The 23,654-nt window shown below is 43.9% G+C and overlaps 1 protein-coding gene across 1 annotated transcript; it reads right to left on the reverse strand.

Annotated features, from left to right (window-relative positions):
• Positions 1-1,638: 1,638 nt before the first annotated feature.
• On the reverse strand, positions 1,639-23,654 carry MTNR1A (melatonin receptor 1A). Its single transcript, XM_005556485.5, has 2 exons — positions 23,428-23,654; positions 1,639-3,446 (listed from the first exon to the last, which is right to left on the reverse strand). Exons 1-2 carry the CDS (start codon positions 23,615-23,617, stop codon positions 2,578-2,580), a joined length of 1,059 nt encoding a protein of 352 aa, XP_005556542.1. The 5' UTR covers positions 23,618-23,654; the 3' UTR covers positions 1,639-2,577.

The raw sequence follows: 23,654 nt of genomic DNA on the forward strand, positions 1-23,654 counted from the left end.
ACACACACAAAAAATAGCTGAGCATGGTGGCACACACCTGTAGTCCCAGCTACTCGGGAGGCTGAGGCAGGAGAATTGCTTCAACCCGGAAGGCAGAGGTTGCAGTGAGCCAAGATTGCACCACTGCACTCCAGTCTGGTGACAGAGCGAGGCTCTGTTTCAAAAAGAAAAAAAGAAAGAGATAAAGTCGCTTCCTTGAATAAGGAGCACATCTCCAGTGATACTACACGATGCTACCCAGGCACCCACTAGTCCTGTGCAACAGTCATTTGATAAGTCCTAATCTAATGGTCTTGAAAGAGATAATCTTCCAAAGAGACTACAAAATAATTTGTACACTGAAAATATCAAGCACAACTGATTACATATCTGAGTTTTTCCAGAGGGAAAAACACAGAGCTAAGGACGCTCTACTTATTGATATCACAGTGAGGAACCAGAGAAAATACCTCGAATGATTATGAGACTTCTACATGGGATTCTAGTAGGGGAAACCAGGGTCTCTACTTTGATCTTTCTGAGTTGCTGTTCCATTGGCAATATTTTAACTATCTGATGGTAGTGAAAAATCATTTCAATATTTTAAATTTACATTCTTGATTTTCAGGTGAGATACTCTTGGCAATATTTTAAAGGGCACAGTTTTCTATTCACTATGTTTGCTGACATACAGTTCAAATATAGTACAATATAGAAATAAAGAAATAAAATTCCATAAAGAACAAAGGAATCATATCGCAACATAGTAATTCATACCAAGCATCAAGAAAAGAGTGTAAAATAAACTGCAAAAAGCCTTCAGTTGAGCATGGTTAATTTTTTAAGTTTCGGTTATCTGAAATTTGGAACCTGGCCTAAATATTATCTTTACTATTTAAATTTGATTTTGATAAGAACTCAGAACTTTTACACATAAATGACTTGGGTAAAGTTTTGGAGACAACTTACACACACACACACACACACACACACACACCCCAACAACGACAAACATAATTTGGTGTTTTCCAAATATGCTTAATGAAGAGAATCATTAGCAAATATATCCAGATAACTTGTTGTCTTACGTATATAGTTGCAAATCAGCAATTTATTCTAGTATGTGACAGCTTTGCTACAGACTTTTAAAATACAAGAAAACATGGTTATAATCTGTAGCAAAACACTTGATATAACATATCTCAGAGTAGTCTCAAATAACCATTTGGGTAAACTTCCGCCAAAGTTTATGAAAGCATAGTTTTGCAATGCATTTTTTCTTCGCTCAGACTTTCAGTACTATTAGGGCAGTGAAATTCTAAAATGAATTATTGAAGAACATTGTTTTGCAGTATCTATAAAAGAAAAGCTATCTGGTTTCAGTTATTTACTTGCACAACTAAAGCGTCAATCTAGAACAGATTCAGCACCATATCAAAAAGTCTACAGCAACTTGATCTTTTGTCATTTTTAACTGAGCTCATTTGTCATTTTTAACTGAGCTCATTTGACAAATTAATGAATTAACAGAGATCAATTCAAAACGGCTGCTCAGTGACACAATAATAATAAGCCAAATGTCTAGTACATTTAAATAAAATTGTATACATAGCTACTACTTTAAAGTCCCAGGGTAATTGACATGTGAATAAGAGCTCTGTAATATAATTTAGTTTTTTTTTTTTTTTTGAGGCGGAGTCTCATTCTGTAGCCCAAGTTGGAATGCACTGATAGGATCTCGGCTCACCACAACCTCTGCCTCCAGGGCTCAAGGGATTCTCCTGCCTCAGTCTCCTGAGTAGCTGGGATTACAGGCGTGCACCACCACACCCGGCTAATTTTTTGTATTTTATTAGAGATGGGATTTCATCATGTTGCCCAGGGTGGTCTCGAACTCCTGAGCTCAGCTGATCTGCCCGTCTCAGCCTCCCAAAGGGCTGGGATTACAGGTGTGAGCGACTGTGCCCAGCCTATAATTTAGTTCTTTATCTGGTTGTATGCACAACTTGTAGTATAGAGCAGCAAACATTTATGACCATGAGTGTAGCTACCCAATGCTAACTCTGCCAACTGAAAGGTTTGTGGTGTTGGTTGTGGTTGTGATTGTTGATGAGCCATTAACTGATTTATGTTCAGCCTTTCCCTCTGTAATAAGAGGCACTCATCCCACTTTCATTGTTCCATTTACAAAAAAAAAAAATTGTTCCGTTTGCTCATTTATAAATAAAATTCTCTATTCATTTTTCTGCTAGAAATCTTCAAAAAGCGAAGAATGAAATTACCCCTTTTGTGGCCCTCATTTACAATAAAAGTTTGCACACTCCTTCCCCTGAATGCAGTCAGCAGCTCACTCTCACCCCAGCCCTGAACCACATTCCTCAGTTAACATGTAACTCTATACATTCTGTACTTCTCTTGACTGGTAGAATTGGAGGTGTTTACAAAGCTGACAGTACATTAGTTCAGAAACTATGGCAGCAAAAAGGTAAAGCTGGAAGGTTCCTCCACCACCCGGCTTTTCTGTCAACAGGAAAGGCAACACGGAAAGGCGCGAGGCCTTGAGTAGCGTGTGCATCTCGCGGGGAATGCGGTGCCGTTTTAAACCGAGTCCACCTTTACTAGATTGTTTTTGGTCGTCAGTGGAGACGGCTTGCATTTAACCCTATCGGCCACGTCGTTAGAGCTATCCACAAAGAACATCCTGGCAGTACACAGAGAGACTATAATTCTTCTGTACTCCTTCCTGAAATTTTGGTTCAGTAGCCCGTATATAATGGCATTGAGGCAGCTGTTGAAATAGGCCATGTAGTAACTCGCCACAAACAGCCACTCTGGGATCCTAGGCACCATGCTGGCGGGGTCAGAAGCCACGGCCAGGCCAATGAAGTTCAGAGGAGCCCAGCAAATGGCAAAAAGGACAAAAACCACAAACATGGTGACAAAATTCCTGAAGTCCTGTGGTTTCAGCCTGGGTTTGCGGTCAGGCTTCACCCTTTGTCTGACCTGGAGAACCAGGATCCATATTCTCAGGTAACAGAAGATGACAATGATCATGGGGACGAGGAAGTGGAAAACCACCACGGCGATGGTGTAGGCAGAGCTGACGGACTGTGCGAAGGTGCACGAGTAGATCCTCGGGTCGTACTGGAGAGTCCCGGCACGGAGGTTGGGCAGGACAGCCACCAGCGTCAGGAGCCATATGAGGAGCACATAGCAGAAGGAGTTCTTGCTGCTGTACAGTTTGTCGTACTTGAGACTGTGGCAGATGTAGCAGTAGCGGTTGATGGCAATGCCGGTGATGTTGAATATCGAGCCGATGACGCTCAGGCCCATCAGGAACCCACTGATTTGGCAGTGCAGATACCCCAGGTTCCACCCATTGTTAAATATCGACGTCAGCACCAACGGGTACGGATAAACAGCCACCACCAGGTCTGCCACCGCTAAGCTCACCACAAAGATGTTTCCTGAAAGAGAAACGTTTAGAAAATACAGTGAATACCAGTTCACACTGGGTTTTCTGTTACAATTGTTAAAGAAGGAGCTGCTTCTGCCTGCAGCTCTGATGACCTGACGTCACAGCTGCTGCCACACTGCAAATGAACTGGAGGCCATTTCACAGGACGCCAGCCCACTGCCACTCGTGACATATCAAATCCACTGTTCACACGTTCCCGCCTCCCCAGAACAGCCCCTGTTCCCTGTTCCCTGTTCAAAACTACTGTCTTTCAAACCCTTCAGTTTCTCATTTCTTAAAAAGTCCTGAGATCAGAATACTTGCATTCCATCTGTTGTTCTAGAGCCTTCTACATCACCTGAGCAATCTCATATGATGTTATGTCTCAAGCCAGCCACAACTGCCTTAAGTTCAAGTCTTCATTCCCTCTGGAGTCCTGCAGCAGCTCCCAAGGGGCCTCTAGCTTCTGTTCTCGCTGATCCCACAGCGCGGGAGTTACGACCGAGAGGGCTGTGTCATCGGCCGTCTGGATGAGAACACCGCTTCAATCCATACCAACTGTCCAACCGGGGCACGTTACTTGACCTCCCCAAGCTTCTGCCTCCTCTCCTAGATGATGGGATAATGAGCATCTTCCTCTTAGGGCTGCGGTGAGCATGACATGAGACTATCTGTGGCGAGTGCCATGCACCGTGTCTTACACCAGAGAAATGTTCTTATTCTACGACTCCCTCACCTTGAACCAAAGGAAAATGCAGAAATTCTCCTAGATTTTATAAAGAACTTATGTTACAAAACTTAAACCCTAAATAGTCTAACTATTAATTTTCTCAACATAGCAACACATATTTAATTATAGAAAAAAAAAACTCTGGTCACTTTTTTATTTTTATTTATTTATTTATTTATTTATTTTGAGACCGAGTCTTGTTCTGTCACCCAGTCTGGAGTGCAATGATCTGATCTTGGCTCACCCTAACCTCCACCTCCAGGGCTCATCCTCCCACCTCAGCCTCCCAAATAGTGGGGACCACAAGCGCACACCACCATACCAGGCTGGTTTTTGTATTTTTGTAGAGATTGGGTTTTGCCATTTTGTCCAGGCTGGTCTCGAACTCCTGGGCTCAGGCCATCCACCCACCTCGGCCTCCCAAAGTGCTGGGATGGCAGGTGTGATACATTGCTCCCAGCTACGTTAGTCAAATTTTATGAGATGTTCTGCAAATATGGTTTTTCCCTTCTGCGGCTCTTCTGCCTTTGTTTCTTACTATTCCTTCTGCCTCGAATGGCTCCTCACAGCAACTTTCTAAATGTTACCCGTTCTCCCAAGTCTATCTCAAATAGAAATGCCGAGGCCTTTGCTCGTTTGCCCACCTAGAGGTAAGAGTCCACCTAGAGGTAAGAGCCTCCTCCTTTGAAGGGTCTTAAACCACTTTGTACTGCTTTTTACTCAGGTTAAATTACAATAAATTCAATTCAGTTTACATAGTAAATGCATATATTTGGTGCTGGGGAAACAGGAATTGAGAGACAGGAAAAGCCAAAAAAATTACACTAGAGTGGCCAGGAGTGGTGGCTCACACCTGTAATCCCAGCACTTTGCGGGGCCGAGGTGGGTGGATCAAAAGTCAGGAGTTCAGGACCAGCCTCGCCAACATGGTGAAACCCCGTCTCTACTAAAAATACAAAAATTAGCTGGGCGTGGTGACAGGTGCCTGTAATCCCAGCTACTTGGGAGGCTGAGCCAGGAGAATTGCTTGAACCCGGGAGGCGGAGGCTACAGTGAGCAGAGATTGCGCCATTGTACTCCAGCCTGGGCAACAAGAGCAAAACTCCGTCTCAAATTAAAAAAAAGAAAGAGAAAATTACACTAGAGTAAGCAGCAGCACCAGAGCATACACCGAACCAGAAGCAGTGAGGAAAGGGGTGCGCTAGACAGGGACGGAGGGAGCCCCAGGTGGAGGGACAGAAGATTTCGCCTTCTATTCTATTGACCTGTAAGCCAGGCTTCCCTGCCTGACTCGAGACAGTGGCCCTCGTGAGTACATTTCCTCATATTTGCAAATATGAGTACATTTCCTCATATTTGCAAATATGAGTACATTTCCTCATATTTGCGTCCTAGACCACACCCAATAAATACAGTGACTTTTGCTCATACACTTGATGAGTTCATTAAACTGTCACTTCCCAACATTTGAAATGAAACAGCCCATAGCAGTCATGATGAAAGAAAGGTAAAATCTGTGCCATTTATTTAGGAATTTCAGATATATTGTCATAAAAGCAAATTCTTTAAAAATTGGTTGTATTCATCCAAATTAAAGTTACAAAGGCAAGTTTATTTTTCCCACAGATCACTTTCAATTAGTGTTGAAACACCTCCATTCCTAAGAGGCATATTTTAATAAATTATTAGCTCAAAATGTTTAATGCTTTAGAAGTATCTATACTATGTGAAATTCTGTTCCAAATTAAATTATCATTCTAACAGCACATTTTTACCCAGAGTGTCATGATGACAAACTGGCCTAATATTGGATTTATTTTTAAAAGACCTTAAAAATGAAATCACAAATGATGTCGTAAATTTCTTTCATGGCTCGAATACCCTGCTTCATTTATTTTATAGTAATTACATTGCCTTATAATTCAAGTAATTACATTAATTAGATCATTAGTTTAATTCTTTGAATTAATCCCATTTTACAAATGCTTGGTGAAAATTAATTAAGCCACAGACTCCATACAGGTATGGCTATCAGGTAGCTCACATAAAGCTTTAGCACAGGCGTTCATGTGTGCATGGGGAGTGTGTGGTGTCTGGGGGAGAAGGAAAAAGGGAATTTCCTTTTTTCTTTTATGAAATTCACCAGATAAGAGTAATTGAATTATCCAATTATAATTATACACATTATAAGTTCATCTATTCCATTCTGAAATCTATGTTAACTCCAGACATACGGACAATCTACCCATTTCTACAGATATCCAGGACTGTATGCAACAAGCTTAATAATGCATTCTGAAATGTCAAATAATGTCTGTTCGTGGGTAACGATTTCTTCTCTGTTGAATATAGTTCCAATCCTTACTGTGGCAGAATCATAGAATAATAGGATGTTAAAATTGAGAGATGTGTTAATGATCTCCCTGGATAATTCCTAGTTTTTAAAGATGAGAAAACAAAAATATAGAGTTAAATTGGATGAAGTCATATGACTGCTTAGTGAGAGTCAGGATTATAGCAATGCTATGAATTGGTGTTGTTCAATGTTATTTCCCTGAGAAAGCTCCTGTGCTCCTACAGATATGAGACTCAGAAACTGGGCCCTGTGGCTACATCCTGGCTTACAGCCTCTCCAGGCACAATTCTAAAGAAGCATATTAGAACTAGAACCTTCTAAAGAGAAGATGGGGGAGGAAAACACTTAGAAGTCAGTATGCTGGCAACAAGACGGACAGCAATCAGCCTCACCAACTATAAAATGCACAGTCAATATTTGCTCCCAGGAATAAAACTTTAAATTGGAAGTGAAATATGGCATAGATATGAATAAAATAAGGTAACAGACAACTAAAATGTCAGCTTGCCGGGAATGCCTTCCTCAGAACTAGTCCCGTGAGTCCCTTCCGGGAATGACACGGCAACACGGCGTTGCTTTTCTGTTTATCGCAATTATGTCTCTATTTCTCCCCATCTCCCACAGCCCCAGCTGTCACCTCGGTGAGGACACTGCCTGCTTTGACATCTTCTCCCTCCACCTTGAACAGTACCTGGCCGAGGGTTAATCAATGTACGGTGGGTTTATATTGTGTCAACTTCACGAAGCTGAAAAGACTTTTTCTTGCACCGCTCCGGGTTAGTGTTCCCCACAAGAGGCAATTGCGTGAGATTTTGAAGGCAGAAGTGCAGCAGCAGATTGCTGTCTGTGCTCAGACCATCTGTGTCAAGTGCCAGACGCCACTGCAAGCTCAGCGCTCTGAGTCTTACCTGCTGCCCTGCAGGGGGTGGGCGGCAGCAGTGTGCCCACAGCTTCTCCAGCTCCTGCTCACCTCCTCCTGGCTTGGAGGAAGTGAGAGACCAATTCATAAGGTGAGTTTTGACCATCCTCCAGAGCTCCAGTCCTTCCTCCCAGGTTCTAGCTTCCCCTGCATCCCCTCCTAACATCAGCTTTCCTTCTCAACTCCGTGAACTTTAAACAGCAGCGCCAGATACAGAAGCAAAAGCCTCAAATACACTATTCCATCAGCTCACACAACTGCTCGAGCAATTTTGCTTCTTGGATTGATTGAACCCAGACTGATGCAGAATTTGGTTCTGGAAGTGGACCAAGGAGAACCTTTGGGAGGGTTTCTCTGTATTGGTTTTGGGTAACCTGCAGTTGATTCTGTAACAGGACTAGATTTAAAGTATTAGAAACCCTATTTCCAGTAGTTAAGGGACACTGGTAGTCACAGCCGCAGGGGCAAAAGAATTCCTTAAAAGACCACCTGGGCCAGGCGCGGTGGCTCACGCCTGTAATCCCAACACTTTGGGAGGCTGAGGCGGGGGATCACAAGGTCAAGAGATCCAGACCATCCTGGCCAACATGGTGAAACCCCATCTCTACTAAAAATACAAAAATTAGCTGGGCATGGTGGTGTGCACCTGAAGTCCCAGCTACTCGGGAGGCTGAGAATTGCTTGAACCCAGGAGGTGGAGGTTGCAGTGAGCTGAGATCGCACCACTGCACTCCAGCCTGGCAACACAGCAAGACTCTATTAAAACAAAACAAAACAAAAAAAACCTGTACTCACCTTCCAAAGTGAAAACAATGTCATTGCATCACCCTCCAACCACTAAGATGAAAAACAAAATACACCAACCAAACAATGGGTTGGACGTACTAAACAAACCCATTTCCTGAGTGACTCAAAACGCTGTAGTGTGGACTGGAGCCCAGAACAAGGCCCTGAAGGCTGCTCAGCCACCTGATCCATCTGATCCAATGGCTATGGTTTAAATGTGTCTCCCCCAAAATTTATGTGTTGACACTTAATCGCCAATGTGATGGTATTGAGAGGTGGGGCCTTTAGGAAGTGATTAAGTCATGAGGGTGGAGCCCTTACAGATGAGATTAGTGCCTTTATAAAAGAGGTGCCAGGGAGTTGTTCGTCCCTCCACCATGTGAAGACTCAGCATTCATCTGCTCCAGAAGACACAGCAAGAAGGCACCATCCTGGAAGCAGAGAGCAACCCTCACCAGACTCCAAATCTGCCAGTACCTTGATCTTGGGCTTCCCAGCCTCCAGAACTGTGAAAAACACGTTTCAGTTATTTACAACTTCCCAGTCTATATTGTTATAGCAGCAGGAACAGGCTAAGACACCAATGGTGCTTGAATTGTTTCTATGGTTGTCCCTTGGTATCAGCAGGGACTGGCTCCACGATCTCCATAGACACCCAAATTCATGGATGCCTGTATTAGTCCATTCTCATGCTGCTGATAAAGACATACTTCAGACTGAGCAATTACAAAAGAAAGAGGCTTAATGGACTTACAGTTCCACGTGGCTGGGGAAGCCTCACAATCATGGCAGAAGACAAAGAGGAGCAAGTCACATCTTACATGGATGGCAGCAGGCAAAGAGAGAGCTTGTGCAGGGAAACTCCCCCTTATAGAACCATCAGATCTTGTGAGACTCATTCACTATCTCGAGAACAGCATGGGAAAGACCTGCCCCTGTGATTCAACTACCTCCCGCCAGGTCCCTGACAACACATGGGAATTTGAAATGAGATTTGGCTGGGGACACAGCCAAACCATATCAATGCTCATGTCCCACAGTTGGCCCTGCAGAACCTGTGAATATGTGAAGTTGGCCCTCTATATCTTTGAGTTCCACATCCCTCAAAGATTGTATTTTCAAGCCATGATTGGTTGAATCCCTGAAAGTGGAACCCATGGATATGGAGGGACCACTGCATGTAATAGGGAGACTGTAAGAAGGCCTTAGCAGGCACATTCAGATGACTCATAACACGGACCCTTAGTATTTTGCAGCAAATCTGTGCTCTCCTTTGCAGATACCATTTTTTACTTCCTACTTGACCTTAGTAGAGTCTGAATGCTTGAACATGGACACCCAAGTGACCATGTGATCTGAAAGCTCTCTCAAGGACCAGGTGCTGTGTGACCTACCAAATCATAAAGTTGCCCATCACAACATCAAACAGAAGCCGTGCATCCAAGATCTGGCTCCAGCAGCTCCTGAAGGCACAGGGAAGATGCATGAGCAAGTGGCTTAGAGGCCATGGCCCACATTCCTGCCACCCTGCCTCCATTCCCTCAGCATGCTCCTATGGCCTCATGAGGATGTGCCCCTGAGCAGCTGAATAAGAAAGAAAAAAAAAACCTTCTTACCTGGTTTCCATATGGCTTTTCATGATCTACGGACACTACCTGAAACTGGAGGGTTGCAGCACTACAGATCTAATCCAGTATGGCCCTGAAAAACAAGGATGGAGGAAGACCCTCCCAGGAAACAGAACTTGGAGCAATGCTTCAAAAAGAACTTCAAACTGGTTGTTCATTTGTCCTGGAAGGAGAGAGGGCCACAGGTTCAGATCTGCACTGATTAATGGGCAGTGGCTAATGATCAGCTAGATCAGGGGTCCCTGACCTGATGGGGACAATGGCTAATGGTCAGCTAGATTCATAGGCAGTGGTTAATGGTCAGCTCGATCAGGTTGGAGATGCCTGATCTAACTGACCATTAGCCACTGATCTAGCTGACCATTAGCCACAGACTGGGTCCGTGACCCGGTAGGAACCAGGCTGCACAGCAGGAGGTGAGTGGCACGTGAGCAAGTATTACCGCCGAAGCTCCCCCTCCTGTCAGCTCAGCAGCGGTATTACATTCTCATAGGAGCGTGAACCCTGTCGTGAACTCCATGTGAGGGATCGAGGTTGCACACTCCTTATGAGAATCTAACTAATGCCTGATGATTTGAGGTGGGACAGTTTCATCCCAAAACCATTCCCCCACCCTGCCCTGTGGAAAAACTGTCTTCCATGAAACCAGTCCCTGGTTCCAAAAAGGTTAGGGACCATTGAGCTAGATGGGCAAGGATTTGGAAGAAACATAATTAGAAAACCAGTTACGGGGCTCTGGAGAAGACATAGGCACACAGACCTCTCAGAATGGACACTCAGTGTGAAGATATTTGTGTCTTGATGGTGGAACCTGTGTATATCAGTTAATCTGTCTTTGGCTACTAGTCCTTGACCAATGGACTCACAAAGTTGTCATGGCAGCAAGGATAGAAGTTATTCATGAGCTCAGCAGCAGATCACTCCTCATGAAAACTGATCTGGATGCAGCCACTGTGGCACTGCTGGATGTCCAGCCTGCCGAGAGTGGAGAGAACACCAACGGAGCACTGTTCCCTGGGAAAATCAGCCAGATGCTGCTGGTAGGTGGATTACATACCACTTCCATCATCAAAGGGAGCAGTGGTTTGTTCTGGCTGGAACAGAGACATACTCTTGAGTATGGATTTGCCTTTCCTACCTTTTCAGGCCCTTAAATCTTCCAGCAACCTAACATCCACGGACTTAAAGGATGCCTTATCCACCATGATGGTATTCCTCATGGCATTGCTTTTGACTAAGGAATTCCTCTGACAGCAATGAAGTACAGCAATGGGGCCATGTCCTGGGAATTCACTGCCCTACCAGTTTCCCATCTCCAAACAGCTGACCTGACAGATTGGTGGAATGGCTTTTGAAGGTTCAGTTTCAGCACCAGGTGGGTGAGCCGAGGGTACAGACCGCTATCATGTGGCACCTGCTATAAATCAGTGATTAACATAGAGTGTTGTTCGTCCCATGGCCAGGATTCATGAATCAGAAAATCAAGGGTGAAAATGGCCGCTCATCCTCTCAAATTACCCTGGTGATACCCTAGCAAAATGTTTGCCTCCTTTCTCTGAAACCTTAGGTTCTGTTGGTCTAAAGTGTTAGTTCCCAAGGGAGCAATGCTTCCACCAGGAGACACTTCATTGGTTTCATTAAACTGGAAATTGAGACTAGGCACAGATCCTGGCACTTTGGGTGGCTGAAGTGAGTGGATCACTTGAGCCCAAGAGTTCAAAGCTGTAGGGAGCCATGCTGGCACCACTGCACTCCAGCTCGGACAACAGAGTGAGATCCTGTCTCAAAAAAAAAACAGAAAATAAAAAAACTGAGGTTGAGAGTGCCACCTGGGGGCTCCTCATTCTAGTGAATCAATAGACAAAGAAGGGAATTACTGTGCTTAACGTGTTTAGTCCTGATTATCAAGGGGAAACTGGGTTATTATTACACAGTAAGAGCAAGGAAGTACAGGTCTGGCATGCCAGAACTCCGTAGAGTGTCTCAGTGCCCCTGTGCCCTGGGATTGAAGCCAACGGGAAACTAACCCAATACAGGCAGGAATGCCAGTGTCCCAGAGTGTTAGGAATGAAGGCTTCAGCCACCACAACAAGCAAAGAGCCAGAGGGCAGAGGGAGCGGGGAGGACATGGTAGCTCCAAATACCCACTACGGCCACCTGGCCAACTGCAGAAATGAGGGCTAAAATAATTATGAGTATTTCCTGCTTGCTTTACCATGAATAATTTGTGAATATAGTAATAACTTTGTGTCTCTTTCCCTCTGCTATTCCCCTGCCATCTCCTATAAGATGTGTTAGTAGTGAACCTTGTATCTCAGAATTTAAGTGATAGGATATCAAATGGGAAATGTGACTCAACTAGAATAATAAAAATCACATAAAGTTGGATAAAAAGACTGTACTTTCTTTTACAAAGAGGGTTAATGTATTTTCAATTTTACAAGCGATAGTTGCATCGTTAGATGGAAGCATAATGTTGATATTTCCTTTATTTTGAAGTTAAATATGGTTAAAAGAGATCTATAGATAGAATCCAAGTTGCCAAGGGGTGGACTGTGTTGAATTAGTGTTGCGTCAATCTAGCTGAACCGGAACTATGCTCCCCAGAATTCCGTTTTCTGCATAATTATAGGATTGCCTCATCCACAAAAAAATTTTTTGTAAGATTTGGAAAGTGGAAATGGAGCAGCAGCTATTTTTTTATTTTTATTTGTTTTTCTTGAGATGGAGTCTGGCTCTGTCACCAGGCTGGTATGCAGTGGTGCGATCTTAGCTCACTGCAAACTCCACCGCCCCCCACTCTCACACGGGGTTCACACCATTCTCCTGCCTTAGTCTCCCGAGTAGCTGGGACTACAGGCATATGCCACCACGCCCAGCTAATTTTTGTATTTTTAGTTCAGATGGGGTTTCACCATATTGGCCAGGATAGTCTCGATCTCTTGACCTTGTGATCCGCCCACCTTGGCTTCCCAAAGTACTGGGATTACAGGCATAAGCCATCATGCCCGGCCTGCAGCAGCCATTTATGTAATGCTTTTTTTATGCTAAATATGCCATCATTAACTAGTGAAACTCTCAGCTGAGTGAAAATACAGGAATTTCCTATCCTGGGCCAGACTCTTACCTTTTATCAGTCATTTTTGCTCTTTTTTAGAAACCCCACACTCTGCAATCCTCAGGCTGATTTGCATTTGAATGAATATTTCTGCATCACTTTGCTTTTCTGGGAATTACACAGAAATCTATCAACCTGTCTGACACTGTGCAAAGTTTGGACCCTGTGTCTGAAGTTTTCATTAACAAAGAAAATGTGTATTTCTGAAAAACTTCTATGTTTCTACAGCTCTGGTCATCTTTTCCCCCATTTGATAATCTCCAAATCTGTGCAATGATTAAAACTGCAGAGACTGGGTTTCCTTCTGCGTGTGGGTTAGCAGGGCCCATCACCACAGCAAGCCTGGGCTCCAGGCGGTTCCTGCACATCCTCTGTCTTTCACAGGTGTTGTTGTAGATGCTGCTGGCGCACTTCTCCCCAGAGTGTCTGTGAGTGCTGAGTGCCTTCATTTTGCAAGGACTGCCTCCTTCCCCAAGACTGCCTTCAGTAATCAAAGAGCCACTGACATTGGGACAAATGACCAGTCCCTTTGCCTCAAGTAATGGCAACTCTGCTGGATTGATGCCCAGAGGCCCCAACTTACGGATGAGGCCAAGTCTCGGCTTTCCCTGAGATCCTATCCCTTCCTGACCCCTTCCCCTGCCCTGGTCTGCTCTCCTCTCTTTCTTACAAGCTCCCCCCCGAGAGTGCGCCCTCAGCAAAGCACGAGTACCAAGCCTCTGTCTCAGGTTCTGTTTCCAGCAAACCTAAAATAGACCTTCAGCCCTATGATGGGATTGGGTGGTTTCCTAAAGAGGTTGCTGGCTTCTTGATAGAAAAAAGGAGCTACTTACTATGGTGTCTTACAGACACAAACCAACCATACAGGGTAAGAGTCAGACTGTAGCCGCCTCCCTGCACCGCTCTTCCAATTCTGGGCAGGAGTCACGGACTGTAGCCGCCTCCCCGCACCGCTCTTCCAATACTGGGTAAAAGTTACAGACTGTAGCCGCCTCCCCGCACCGCTCTCCCAATACTGGGTAGGAGTTACAGACTGTAGCTGCCTCCCCGCACTGCTCTTCCATGCTTCCGTCCTCGCTATGTGTGCATCTGCTTCCAATATCATGGCAACGTGAAACCACACACATTTGCCCAACAGTCTGTCTTCCGCTGAGACTCAGGTCCCCACTGTGGACATGAACCTTTACATTCTCACGGTGAGCACAGAGCCCAGCACATAATAGGTGTTGGGAAATCATTTGCTGATTGAACTAATGCACCCTTGGACTCTGAACTGCTCCCTCAGAAAAGCAGAAATTACCTGCTCTTCTGCTGGTATCCACTAAGATGCTGGTTTTCCCAGCAGGTCAGTATTCACCCCTTTCATTTCAGACGGGACTTTAACCATGTGGAAAGCAAGGTTAGAGGCCCCCTAAATTACTGTTCATGAAGACTAAAAGAAACTGAGTGTGCCTGAACTTAAGCATCACAGTGATAAAGACCAGTAATAAAGAACTATTTACAAACTTGGTTTGTGTTTTTTAAAATTCCACGTGCATACCTGTTAACTGTGTGACAAGAGAAAGCTGAGCTATTGCAGGTGTGTAAGGAATATTCTCTGGCAGTACAAGGGAAAGGGAAGGGCTTTACTTCGAGGCCTCGAAGCACACAGTCAATGTTTTAGATTCTTAAATGTAAGGAGACTATACCTTAGAAATGTGTCTTTTCAGATTACTACAGGCAGTGTGCACCATGAGTGTAGAAACAAAAGCCAGATTCAAATCCTGGCCATGCCACTTGCTAATGTGACCTCAGGTAAGTCACAGCTTCCCACAGCCTCAGTCTCTTAACGTGGAATAAATCAAGCTGCTTAGGGCCGTGGCGAGGATTTGAGGGCATGTGGCCCATCTTCCTTTGCAGGATTACTCACTCATGTCTTACTTCTCTTCCCCTGTGATGGAAACCACACGTCTTGCTTCACTGAAGGTTCCTCACTGGCACACAGTCCTGGCTAGGGAGGATCCTCCCTGATCCCTGCAATGGAACAGGGGTCTCTCCATAGCCAATGAGCCTCCTCTCACCCCGTGTCCCTCCTGCCATCAGCCTCACTGCTCCCCTCCACCTTCCACACACGGCTCTCCACAGCACACATGACAGCTCATCACCCTGCAACACCCAGGTTTAAACAGCGCCGCAGTATTCGGTGACATTCTTGGTGACCCCTTCTCCATTAACTCCTTAAACTCTCCAAACTATAATACTCTTTTCGTGGGACACGCCGTCCACACACCCTGTTCAAAGGATGCACTCTCCTCCCCAAACCCGTTCATGAGACGCCACCCGCCTCACACAGTGTTCACGGGACATGCCGTCCTCACACCCCATTCATGAGATGCCACCTGCCTCACACGGTGTTCATGGGACACGCCGTCCTCACACCCCGTTCATGAGATGCCACCCGCCTCACACAGCGTTAACAGGACACGCTGTCCTCACACCCCGTTCATGAGATGCCACTTGCCTCACACGGTGTTCATGGGACACGCCGTCCTCACACCCCGTTCATGAGATGCCGCCCGCCTCACACAGTGTTCACGGGACACGCTGTCCTCACACCCCGTTCATGAGATGCCACCTGCCTCACACGGTGTTCATGGGACACGCCGTCCTCACACCCCATTCATGAGATGCCACCCGCCTCACACAGTGTTCACGGGACACGCTGTCCTCACACCCCGTTCATGAGATGCCACCCACCTCACACAGTGTTCACGGGACACGCTGTCCTCACACCCTGTTCATGAGCCATACTGTCCCCCTCACACCCTGATCCTGGGACACACCGTCCTCCCCACACCTGGTTCACGGTACTTGCTGTGGCTTGGACACCCTGTTCCATCTGAGCACCTCAGGGCTCCGTTGCCTCCTGGACCCCACGTGTCCTCCTGGCTCATCCCTTTCTCTCTCTATCCCACTCTGTCTCCAGTTCCCGTCTGGTCTCTAACTTGATTGTTGACTGCTGCTATAGAGAAAATTGATGGAGCTTGGCACTGCTTTATATTATACACAGGTATTGTACACTGTACACTTTGCATTGCACACTGTATTGCATATAAACTGTATATACAACACGAGAGACCAAGGGCACCAGAGGTGTCTTTAAGAAGTCATGCACATTCCTGCTTGTTCCCATCTGGATTTCAGTCAGTGTTAAAGGTGGAACATCCTGCAAATAATCCTGCTCATTTTCTATGCCCGGTTACTGTCTTCTGAGAAGGGTGGTTTAGTGAGACATTTGTAACTTGTAAAACATCCACAGTACAGCCTGACTGGTTCAGCCTTTCACCCTTCCACAGAAGATGAAGTACTGATACTGTACCTTTATTCGTCTTAGAGAATTTAGGATGAAACTTTAACAAAAACAAAATCATAATACTTCAGCCACATTAACAAGCAATCAAAAAAATGATATGAACTCTCTTTAGCGTAGGAGTCTTTTTTCCTTAGGCCCTCTTCCGAACCTTGAAGGACTCGGTGAAAACCCCGTCTTAAATAAACAGGTTAACTGCACTAAATAATAACTCTAAACTGCTAAATCCAAAAGAGAGCTTTATTAAAAATGGCACAATCATAATAGAACCCTGTTTATATGTGAAAGTTAAATCAACGAGAGGAAAACAAGTTAACACTACAAAAGTGTAAAACAATATTGTCATAAAAGTAAAAGTTAAAACTTTGATGCCATTTTTATGTACTTAGAGTATTTAAAGACCTGTAAGTATGAAATATTGCATTCTGCCTTAAAAATAAAAATATATTTACATATCAGAACTCCACACCAAGAATACTAAATAACAAAAGGAATTTATGCTGCTTCTGGGAATGTTATATTTAAATCATAATACACTTTAAGTATACGGCAAGTCATCTAGTTCTTACAATATTAGTATTGTCCCAAATTAACAAGTGAGGAAACCGAGCAAATTAGGTCACTTGCCCTAATGTCACACGCATGGGATGGCAGAGCCAGGGTTTTGCTCCAGGCAGTAGGTTCCAGAGGCCATGTGCTTCAGAGGGACATACCACAACAAATATGACCTATAATAGCACTAATCTTCCATAGATAAGGAATGCTCAATCTATAAAGATATATATATTATATACGTAAAACAATCTTTAAAAAAAAGTACACGGTAAAAGACTGTATGATACCTAAACAGACATATACACAAATGAGAAAAGCTGAAAGTATTCCAAATTCAGAGGGAACAATTAAAGGAGCTAAAAAGGTAAGTAAATAATAAAAGGAAAAAATGGAATGAAAACTAACCGGAAAAAAAATCTTAAAAGTAAAAATTGCAATTTAAACCACATCTTAAAATAAAAACGAGTGAACCAGAATTTTCTCTTGAAACAAAATCGTGTCCTAAGCTCCTATAGATGGACATAGGAGGCATCCAGCAAGTATTTAAATAAAGAAGGAGGGAATTAATGCATGAAGGATGAAGGCACATTATCCCTTCCAAGATCTAAGAGTTCTATATTCCTAAACATGTTCAGAAAATCATCAAAGAGGAAATACTAATTACCGATTACACATTTTCATAATCCACCACTTAATAACTATGTAGGAAAACAAGTATAAATGGAAGTTCGCAGCTCGTTCTCCAGCAGCCGTTTCTTCAAAAGACCTGAAGCCCGTGCGTTCTTCTCTAATTGTTACGCTGTGTCTCCATCACTCATCAGTTTCTTCGAAATTCTCTCACTAATTCTGTCTCCATCTGCTGCTATCTCACATGTGAACTGGTTTTCACATCTCCCACTTATGACATTGTTCTCTCCTCCTAAGATAACAACTTTAAAACATTCTCATGATTGCTTTAAGCCCCAGCTACCATCTACCAACCAACTTTCACATTTCTCTTGAAAAAGTTTTCTGCTATATAAATATGCTCCTATTTTCATACCTTTGTGCTCCATGTCTTATCTTTGTTTGAAAATAAAAAGAACACACATTTCAAAAGTGCCTTGATAGAAAGTCATCTCTTTGAAAGTAGAAGCCGTGTTTGACCCAAGCTTAGCACAGGACCTTGAATTTTTACAAATCCTCAAAAATTTACCAACCATTTCCATTCTGCCTTATACTGTAGGAATGCACTAAGTATTTATCCAGATACATATTCAATTCAATAAGCACCAAAACTACTCAGTATCAAAGCAAGTGAGCACGCTTTTAAACTGTACGCTTAACAACTCAAATTCACCTCCATTAACCTGAATAATATTCAGCACCATGCAGATGCATTTTATTTCCTGTCTTTTCTTCTGAGACTGATCTTCAATGTGATTGCTGGAAGTGCACAGCTCTGTAGAAAGACAAGTGTTTGAGCACTTCCTCCAGAGAATCCAGCAGTTTATTTCTAATCTGCAGCATTATTTAATTGCACTAAAAATCACAGAGATACCACATACAGCCCTCAGGTTTCTGGTCAACGTGATTATTTGAGAGAGGCAGAAGTGAGGCGGCTGATTACCTTCACGAAGAGGCAGAGATGGCGCCAATGATACCGTGCAGAGCTCTGTGCATGCATAAATGCTTCTTTAACAACAATCCACGAATTGCCTCCTTGGTACTAGAAAACTCTAAAGGAGTATGTCAATTTCCTTTTTAGAAGAAAGGGTATTTCTATCAGCAAGGCAACTTACAAATACTTAGAAAAAAAGGGAAAACTCAAGGCACCTTGTAAAGATCTTACCATTCACTTCAGTTATTCTGGTGATTATTTTTTAAAGGTGCTAAGGAAGAATGGGTAGAATGAGCTCCAAAGACTGTGTGGAGATTTAAAGTGACTTCCAAGGCGTGATACTTTTCAATGCAGATATTTTTTAAACAGAACCATCAAATGGCAGTAAATACTAATAGCAGGAGGTTTAATCTAGGACTATTTTATCCTTGGTTAACTTCCAAAATTGCCAAGAGAAAAATGATGCTGAAAGCCAGCAAAAGTAAGCTCTATCTTTTCTGCGATGAATTTAACACCGAAAATTCCTGTCAGAAATACTTTCTTATGAAATGAATTGCTGGAGGAACCAAAGATCAGACCCAAATTCAATCATGTACCTGAGAGTCTGAAACTACTGTCATAAGGTTTACAGGGGATTCTGGGAATTACTTTGACATATTTGTAAAAACTTAGAGTTCCATAACAATGTACTATACAAACCAGGATAGAAAGTCATAGAAATCTGAACAACAGCTAAGAATACAAGGGGGGAAAATCAATAAAATGTCTCTAGGGGAAAAAATGGCTTTGAGTCAGTAATTTGAAATATTGTGGAAAGCTACAGGAGGGAACTACAGCAGTGCCAGTAAGAAACCTCTCGGCTTGGAGATCGCGTGAAGCGGGGTTAGCTTGAAATCATTTTCCAAGTCTGCACAGCACAAGTTAGGGCGTAGGGTTCTGAATAGTAGCATGCTTGCCCAAGGAAGCCACTGTTGCTTCTAGAGCTGATTCACTTAAAATTAGAGAACAGCTGAATATCGAAATAATCAGTCTTTAAATCTCAGGCCTTCTTGTTGCAGAGAGATAATGGTTGTTACAAAAGGGAAAAGTCAGACAATGGAGATTTTGTGTATTTTGCAGAACATCACAAATGGGAATTCGATTCTAACCGTTCCATTTCTGACTGATTTCACTCTTCCAGTTCACATTGTCTACTTGTTTTTTTAAAACATACACTTAAAAATAAATGAACATTTAAAAAATAAAAACAATCTAAAAAGAACTAGTCATCGGATGCATACTAGTAATAACAGCATAATACTATTATTTGTACCTCAAAATGATAGGTAAGTGGGTAGGTAGGATGGATGGATAGATGGATGGATGGATGGACGATGGGTGGGTGGATGGATGAATGGGTGGCTGGATGAATAGGTGGGTGGGTAAGTAGGTGGACTAATGGCCAGAATCTAAGTTTATCCTTCTAGTATCCCTATAAGATAAGCGGCATCTTAAAACAGCCGTGGTACATCCAAGATTTGAACCAGATCTCTGAGGCCCAAAGTCCACATTCGTTCCGTACTCTATGCATCCTCTCTGAGTGGTAATGCAGAATGGATAGTTATAACATTCTATAGAGACCTAAAAGAAACAAGTGCAAGAGAGGCTTAGCACAGTGTCAGTCATCAGCCAAAGAGCCATCCCGGGAAACTACTTTTTTTTTTTTTTTAACATATACTGACAAGTTTACCCTACTGTGCACACAGATTAAATAATAATAATAAACTGCTTTTGACAGGTGTCTTTCTAAAATGCATTATATCCCCGTCTTCTTAAGAAGAACACACCACTCATGATGACACCTCTCGCTGGTGAATCGAGTGATGATAATAAATGCGTTCCTGCACTGTGCCGCTTTCAGGAGCAGTTAACGGTGAGCAGGGTTATTTGCATTCTCACAATGTAGGCACAAAAGGTTGTGCTTGTTCTGTTTCTCAGACCTACTTTTAATGAGTGTATTTCAACCCATGCTGCTTGCTATGATGTGCTATTTCTTTAACTGTGTCAATCTTCCTCCTAACTTCCTGCTCATAATCTACAGGGAACTAGACACCAGCATCACAGTTTTGTGGCACTCTAAGTCAGAACAAATCTGTAGGTGAGAGCCTGTCATTTTTGCTAATTTCCATATATTGGCCGTATTCTACCTCAGTTAGATTGCCAGATAATTGAATTTTAAATGGCAAGATAGTATTGTACTCTTGCCTGATACTTTGTAAAATAAGTTTTATTTAAGTATAATGTACATATAGAAAAGTGCATGAATCATAGGTCTATAGCGCAATGATTTCCAACAAACAGAGCACACCTTTGTTAGGTGTACCCAGAAAACAAACAAGCCAACACAGTATTACTTGTTTTATCCTTTTCAAAGTATTCTCATATGCGCCATTTCACTACAGTCATTGCAACACTCTTATGAGGCTAAAAGGTTAGGTATTATCTGCAATTCGACAAATGTGGAAAATGAAGTTTGGTATTTAGCTTCGCTGATTTCTGAAATCAGAAAGTGCACAGCAAAGATCTAATTCCAGCGTTCCATTGCAGGAATATTCCATTATGCTATCAAATTTACTCAGAAGATATGATATGGCAGTATCACTTCTATCATCAAATTGTGGACACGAGTAGAGCGAATATTCTGTTGGCACCACAGACGCCAGTGGTTGCAGCTTACTTCGGCTGTGGCTGTCCAGTGTCCCTGCCATGCAGGTTGTTAGCCATTTTCAATTTATTCCCTGGGAAATCAAATGTCAACAGAGTCCCTTGAGGGGAGGAAGGTGGCAGAAATCACGGCAATTATACCAACTTTCCAAAGGAAAGTGATGGTTCAAAGCCTAGATGCTTTCGCCTTCTCATTTCTTCCATTCTCTTCTTCCCATCATTTCATCCTTAAAGCCAACAAAATTCATTTAGCTGAAATGGGAGGTCTGAAAATCATCAAAACTTTTAATAAGCATACCAAAACTTATATTTGAATCAGCTATCCTTACCACTGTTTCAAATCACCATCCATTCCAGAAATTCTCAAATGGCTTGAACTGCACATATAAACAAAAAATCCCTATTATAAAAATACGAAACTTCTAAAGTTGGGTGGATTAAAGCTCACTAAGGGGCTCCCCTTAAAGCGACAGGAATGTAGTATTTTATGGATTGTCCTCTTAAGAGCATGTCTTAGCAAATAAAATACAAAGTGTGTGTAAGGAGCGATTTTCTTAAGTTCTTTTTCAGAAAACACAAGAAGTAAAATTGTTCAGGCGAGAACACTTTTTACTTTTTATTTTTTTGAGATGGAGTTTCACTCTTGTTGCCCAGGCTGGAGTGCAATGGCACGATCTCTGCTCACTGCAACTTCCACCTCCCAGGTTCAAGCGATTCTCCTGCCTCAGCCTCCCATGTAGTTGGGATTACAGCCGTGTGCCACCACCCAGCTGATTTTTTGTATTTTTAGTAGAGACAGGGTTTCACCATGTTGGCCAGCTGTTCTCGAACTCCTGACCTCAGGCAACCCACCCACCTTGGCCTCCCAAAGTGCTGGGATTACAGGCGTGAGCCACCACCCTGGGCGGTGAACACTTTTTAACGAAAGGTTCTGCAGGATTCAAACTTCCCAAGTGCTGCAGTTGTTGACAGCAAGGAAGCAGGGCGAGCTCTGGAGGCCAGCTCTGGGAATTCAGCCCTGCTCACACTTCCAGTCCCTGTGAACAACCTGCAGCCCCAGTTTCTCCTCTGTAAGGTGAGTTAAGAACACACCACAAGGATGCCCTGGGATGAGTTAACCCAGTGCTCCCAACCTGTTTGGTCCAGAGAAAGGCGTTTTTGTGGGTAGGAAGGAATGAGCCTCTTTTGGAAAGCAGAATTCCTCCAGTTATTATATCAGTCACCTACAAAGTGAGCTTATTCTATTTACAAACTCAAACTCAATTCATGTTACTAGGTGCCTAACTAACTAATTCTCAAATTACAAACTGCAAAAGCATTACGGGGGGTGGGGAGAGGCAGGGGTGAGTCCCCCCAAAAGGAGCTAAACAAAATTAGAGCTTTTCTTAACTACCTAGTTAAAACAAAAATATTGATCTTGGCAGACATTTAAGTGCATGTTTCCTTCCCCACACCTTCTCCCAAAAGTGCCTCCAAATAAAAAACTAGTGTCTTCAGAGAACCAAGCATCTAATCATCACTTAGAGGTCTGAACATCCAGTATCCTAAGAACAAACTGTCCACAGGTTCCCCCCAGAACAAACCAGTTCAATGCATTGCTGGAGGAAAAAGCAAGTTTAACTCAAGCACAAAATTATCTGCAGTTGCATATGATACGTAAGTATACTCTTTCTGCTCACGCCTGGCTACCTGCCTCCTCTAACACAACAACTTCTGTTTTTAAAGTGTCAACTCGTTTACTTGGAGGAGCCGCGGCCTGCCGGACACAGCATGTTTAGGGGCCTTTTTTTCGACTGTAGGCTCCTAACGACAGACTACTCTGAACAACAAAACCACGGCGGCTGCTCCAGCATTTTGCCAGCTTCTGTGTTTCCATATTTTAACAATGTTAGGAAAACTAAGTCCCATGTAAGACCCAGCAGTTGATCATTTCGTTGCAGAGGCTGCTTGAGGAGCTTTCTGCAACCTGGACCTGATGCTTCTCAATCTAGTAAAACTCAGACGGGACAACCAGACGGGAGTGTCCCCATAGGAAAGAGAACGCGACTCTGGCGGAGCGTCCCATCTCTTAGGGGCTGCGACTCCGTGTCTTAGAAAAAGGCACTTTCGATGGGCAGGCTGGAGGAAGAGTCCCCTCTAATAAGAAAAGTGACTCCGAGCCCGCAGTGTTCAGGAAAAAGAACCCGGTGCTGGGGAGGCTGGCTGCGGGCGGAGGGGCGCTGGCCCCGGGGGCGGCGCGGGCCCTACCTGCGTTCCGGAGCTTCTTGTTCCGATACACCGACAGGATGACCAGCAGGTTGCCCAGGACGTCCACCACGATGGTGAAGATGAGGACGCAGGCCAGCGCCGATGCCAGCCACGAGGGCTGCGGCCGCGCGCCGTCCCCGCCGGGCCCGGGCTGCGAGGCGTTGGGCAGCGCGCTGCCGTTGCCCGGCATGGTCCCTGGGCGCGTCCCGGCCGCGGGGCCATCGCCC

This window comes from Macaca fascicularis, chromosome 5 (genome assembly GCF_037993035.2).
Source record: "Macaca fascicularis isolate 582-1 chromosome 5, T2T-MFA8v1.1".
NCBI classification, from domain to species: Eukaryota; Metazoa; Chordata; class Mammalia; order Primates; family Cercopithecidae; genus Macaca; species Macaca fascicularis.

Excerpts from the sequence above, each read along its gene's own strand:
- MTNR1A (XM_005556485.5), bottom strand. The coding sequence starts at position 23,617 with ATGCCGGGCAACGGCAGCGCGCTGCCCAACGCCTCGCAGCCCGGGCCC. Across the intron at positions 3,447-23,427 it reads CAAGAAGCTCCGGAACGCAG|GAAACATCTTTGTGGTGAGC; the intron begins GTAGGGCCCGCG and ends TTTCTCTTTCAG.